Here is a 4147-nt window from a genome sequence, read left to right as displayed (position 1 = left end):
CGGTTGCACTCCCTCTGCTTCCCCCACACTCCAATATTCTCCATCTATATCTCTCTCTAACCGCAACGTCCCTTTCATCGTCCCCGAAGAACTATAGCTGGGCCTCGCTTGGGTCGACGTCGAATGAGGGCGACGGTCACCCTCGCCCGGGCCGGGCGAGCGACTCTTGCCCGTCGCTGCAGCATCGACGCTTAGACAAAGACCTATCCAAAAGGGGGATAGCTTCGGGCGAGGTATCGGATCATGTTATTGGAAGCGAAAACGGATGGGGGCTTGATGTTGTAGAGGAAGAGGTGGAGGAGCAGGTGGCCTTGGAGGTGGTTCTTATTCTTGACGGTGGCAACGTGGCCGGAGAGGGCGATGATTTGAGCATGGGGTTGCTGGTTCTGGGTGAGGGAAGGGCGTGGTGTGTGAGAGAGAGAGAGAGAGAGAGAGAGAGAGAGAGAGAGAGAGGGGGTGGTGGAGGCCAAAAACCAAAAAGGAAAAAGTAAAGAAAAAAAGGAAAGAAAAAAGGAAATAAATCAGAAAATGTAAAAAAACCCAAAACCCCATAGCCAGGCCCTTTTTTGAAATACAAAAGGCACTTCAGGCCCTCATTTGACACAAAGTTCACTTTGGGCCCTTTTTTGAGAAAGTGAGGGTAATTGGGGCCCTTTTTTGAAATTTTCCCGAAAAATTTTTCCTTACCCGATAATTTCCAAAAAAATAAGAAGAGAAAATTGAAAAAAGAAAAGAAAAGAGAGAGTCATAATTCGAGCAATGTGTAGCCAACTCTTTTGCCCTAGCGCTTCTCTCTCTTCATATCTCTCTCCTCTGTACCGTCTCGTTCGTTCGTCGCGAGGGTCTGAAGCGCAGACTCGAAGGATCGATCTCGAGAGAGAGAGAGAGAGAATGGATCCGGACGCGTTGGCGAAGGCGTTCGTGGAGCACTACTACTCGACGTTCGACGCGAACCGGGCGGGCCTGGCCAACCTGTACCAGGAAGGATCGATGCTCACCTTCGAGGGCCAGAAGATCCAGGGCTCCCAGAGCATCGTCGCCAAGCTCACCTCCCTCCCCTTCCAGCAGTGCCAGCACAGCATCACCACCGTCGATTGCCAGCCCTCCGGACCCGCCGGCGGCATGCTCGTCTTCGTCAGCGGCAACCTCCAGCTCGCCGGCGAGCAGCACGCCCTCAAGTTCAGCCAGGTCTCCTCCTTCTCTCACTCTCTCTCTGTTGGTTGGTTTTTCCCGTGGATCTGATTCGATGCGCGATGTGTGTCGCTGTTACTGTGAGCGTTAGGTTTGATGTTGCCTTGTTTAGGTGATGCTGGCGTTTTGTTTTCTCCTCCACTGGTTTTACGGCTTGATCGGCGTAGGATTTGGTGATTCGACCGATAATTGAATCCTCTCTTTCCTTGCTCTGATTAGCTCGTGTCGTGTTGGTGTGATATTTTTGCATCGACGTTAATCTTGCCTCTGCAGTGTGTCTGGGTTAAATTGGGTTAAGCTGCCATCTGATGTGGTTTCTCTGTCAGTGTTTTTAGCATCGATTTATTGCTTTGCTTGGGTTCTTTTTCCCGTTTCTTATTGCTGTCCCGTTCCTGCTTGATTGTAGACGAGCCAGTGATCTCTTGCATCCTCTGGTGTGACTGGTGATTCCTTCTGTTTATTGATAGAGATCCATTTGTATTTTTCTTATATTGTTTTTGGAGTGTCAAAGGATGGTTTGGATGATGACCTTCAGTTGATTGAATATCGCCTAGGTGATCTGTTTATGCATTGTTAATGGATTACGTATATAGTGAATGGAATTGTTGCTTTGATGAACTTTCTGAAGATGCTATCTATGCTATTTCTGTAGAGGCACCAAGATCTGGATAGGTTGCCACTTCTATTAATGTACTCGTATTTTGGTCTTTCCTCTAGCATGCCAACTGACTCCACTTAATTATGTTGTTCGGTTACTAGGATGAAAAGTCGTAACCGACGTGATATGATGCGATCTCTTACTTCCAATCTCTTGTTTGACAAGTGGCTTTATGTAGGACCGCATGTGGCTCTACTAGATCCCACCCTTTGTTTAACCTTTGTTGGCTTGTTTTGACTTATGCTATTTAGGAAAGTGAGAGTTAAAATAACAAATATTAGAGGTTAAGAAGCTTGGTGCACCGGTTGGCAATTAGTGATAGCATGCTGGTGGAAAACACCAGCAGGTAGCTCATCGCCTCCGGAACTTTAAAGAACTGCAGATCTGCAGCATGCATATCTTGTCTTGGTTGGACGAGATTGGCAAAATCAGATGAGCTTGGTGGTGCTTCCTAGTTTGGGAATTAGACGTGGTCCAATCTCTAGTGTACTTGACTGGACAATGAGAATATGTTGGAAAGAAAGCTGGGAGGGAAAGAGGGACAATGAGGGCGCATCAGCAAGACGGAGGGCTCACAATGTCAACATGTCCTTCAATAAAAGCACCTCCAAATTTCCATTAACATTCGATTTCGGTGAAAAGACATTGCATCTCTCTCTCTCTCCAAATTTCTCATGTCATTTATTGGATATATTCTATGCCCACTATGTTACCTGTCCCCTGGAAGTTGCCATACCCTCCCTGTGGACTTGCGACAAAGATGGCCTTTACAGTTGTACATTCTCGCATGAAAGGGGCATTCCATCGGTGTGCTTTTGGCTATCTGCCTTTTTTTGGGTGAGGGAGCGGGGAGTGGGCAGTATAGGCAATCTGCTTTTAGTCTGTTGGTTGTGTGGAAAGTTGTGGTACATTGTTTCCCAACACAAATGTGTGGCTGGCGACTGAAGAATTCTTCTTCTTCATATTCTTTTCAAATGCTGAAATTTGTTTTTCTCTCTAAGCTATGTGAAGCATGAACGATTGATGCTGTCACCATCTTGTCTGTTGCTGTCAGTTTTGATGGTCTTTCTGTGTTAACCGTAGGTTATGGCATTGCCAAGGAAAAGTACGTAAAAGAACTTGCGACAGTGACTGCATTTTTCCATAAAGGATTCTGTTAAATATCATGCTACCTATATTGACAGTTTGGGAATCTATCCGGATTTGCTTCTTGTCCATCTATAGTTTCTGTTATCTGGGGAGTTATTTCTGTAGTATCTGCTTAACTGGGTTGCATCCTTCTGTCATTCGGTTTTCTGTTTTTACCTTAAATTGGACCTCATAGTTGCTCTTAAAGAAGCTCTCAGCAAGGACATTCATATGTCCACCACGCAGCGTTATGTGGGGAATTAGTTTGTGAAGAGATTGGATACATTTGTATATCCCAAAGGTTTGGTCATCTGGTCGGATGCTTTTGATGCAGGGTTCATATATTGTAAGATATGTTTTGCCTTGTTAGAAAGTATTGAATGAGAGTGGGATTGACTTTTTTCACTCCCCTTTTTTGGTATTCTAGGAGGTACTAAGTCACATTTTTCATATTGTTGCTTGGTACTACTCCACCACCAATAAAGGTGTTGTATTGTATTTTGATGATACAAGTCATGTACTCGTGTACATCTAAAATTTGTGTAGTTATTTGTTTACTTCTTTGTGCCCTTTTTATTTGCCTAACACTTTGCTGTGATGTTATCTGCCCTCAGATGTTCCATTTGATGCCAACACCACAAGGAAGCTTTTATGTATTCAATGACATTTTTCGGTTGAACTATGCATGAAGACAGGATTTACATGGTGGATTCAACAACAGTGAGGTCGTATTGTCATGATCTTGAATGTCGAAGGACAGAAACCATTTGCCTTATTTCTGTAATTTCCCTAGGCTTTACAGAGGCTGGTATTTTCAGTCGGTGTTTTCGATGTTCTATTGCTGTGCTGTTCAAAAATGTCTTTGTTGAGATTGGTGAGATTTGAAAAAAGATTTCTATACTGTTCGATAAAATGGAACTGTGGAGGGTCTTAATTAGAATTCATGTTCAAATTGTGTCGTCTATGTCCGATTGCTACTTGTGATCTTTGTGCTCAATTTGAAGGGAGAAAAAAAATTGTTGCAGACATCTGGTCTTTGCCTATATGATGTTTGCAGGCATAATAGGTTTGCAAGAATGACTAATTGCAGTTCTCTAATTGCATTTTTGCTGGCCTTCTCGTGTTCCTCATGCACAAAACACCGCATTGGTGTTGATAGCCCGGTTTTGT

The 4147-nt window shown here is 44.2% G+C and overlaps 1 protein-coding gene across 1 annotated transcript; it reads left to right on the top strand.

The window, feature by feature from the left end:
- Positions 1 to 741: 741 nt before the first annotated feature.
- On the top strand, positions 742 to 3936 carry LOC115738881 (nuclear transport factor 2B). The gene is made up of 3 exons (XM_030671665.2): positions 742 to 851; positions 885 to 1188; positions 3592 to 3936. The coding sequence occupies exons 1-3, from the start codon at positions 760 to 762 to the stop codon at positions 3664 to 3666; spliced, it is 471 nt and encodes a 156-aa protein (XP_030527525.2). The 5' UTR covers positions 742 to 759; the 3' UTR covers positions 3667 to 3936.
- The last annotated feature ends 211 nt before the right edge of the window (positions 3937 to 4147 follow it).

This window comes from Rhodamnia argentea, chromosome 1, assembly GCF_020921035.1.
Source record: "Rhodamnia argentea isolate NSW1041297 chromosome 1, ASM2092103v1, whole genome shotgun sequence".
Classification (NCBI taxonomy): domain Eukaryota; kingdom Viridiplantae; phylum Streptophyta; class Magnoliopsida; order Myrtales; family Myrtaceae; genus Rhodamnia; species Rhodamnia argentea.
The sequence above is the reverse complement of the archived record's forward strand: the minus strand, read 5'-3'. Positions and strand labels throughout refer to the sequence as shown.

What these genes read in the sequence shown, in the direction of transcription:
- LOC115738881 (XM_030671665.2), top strand. Translation starts at nt 760, where the DNA reads ATGTGTAGCCAACTCTTTTGCCCTAGCGCTTCTCTCTCTTCATATCTC. An exon ending in TCGTCGCGAGGGTCTGAAGC is followed by an intron (nt 852 to 884) that starts GCAGACTCGAAG and finishes CGAGAGAGAGAG; the next exon opens with AGAGAGAATGGATCCGGACG. An exon ending in ACGCCCTCAAGTTCAGCCAG is followed by an intron (nt 1,189 to 3,591) that starts GTCTCCTCCTTC and finishes ATCTGCCCTCAG; the next exon opens with ATGTTCCATTTGATGCCAAC.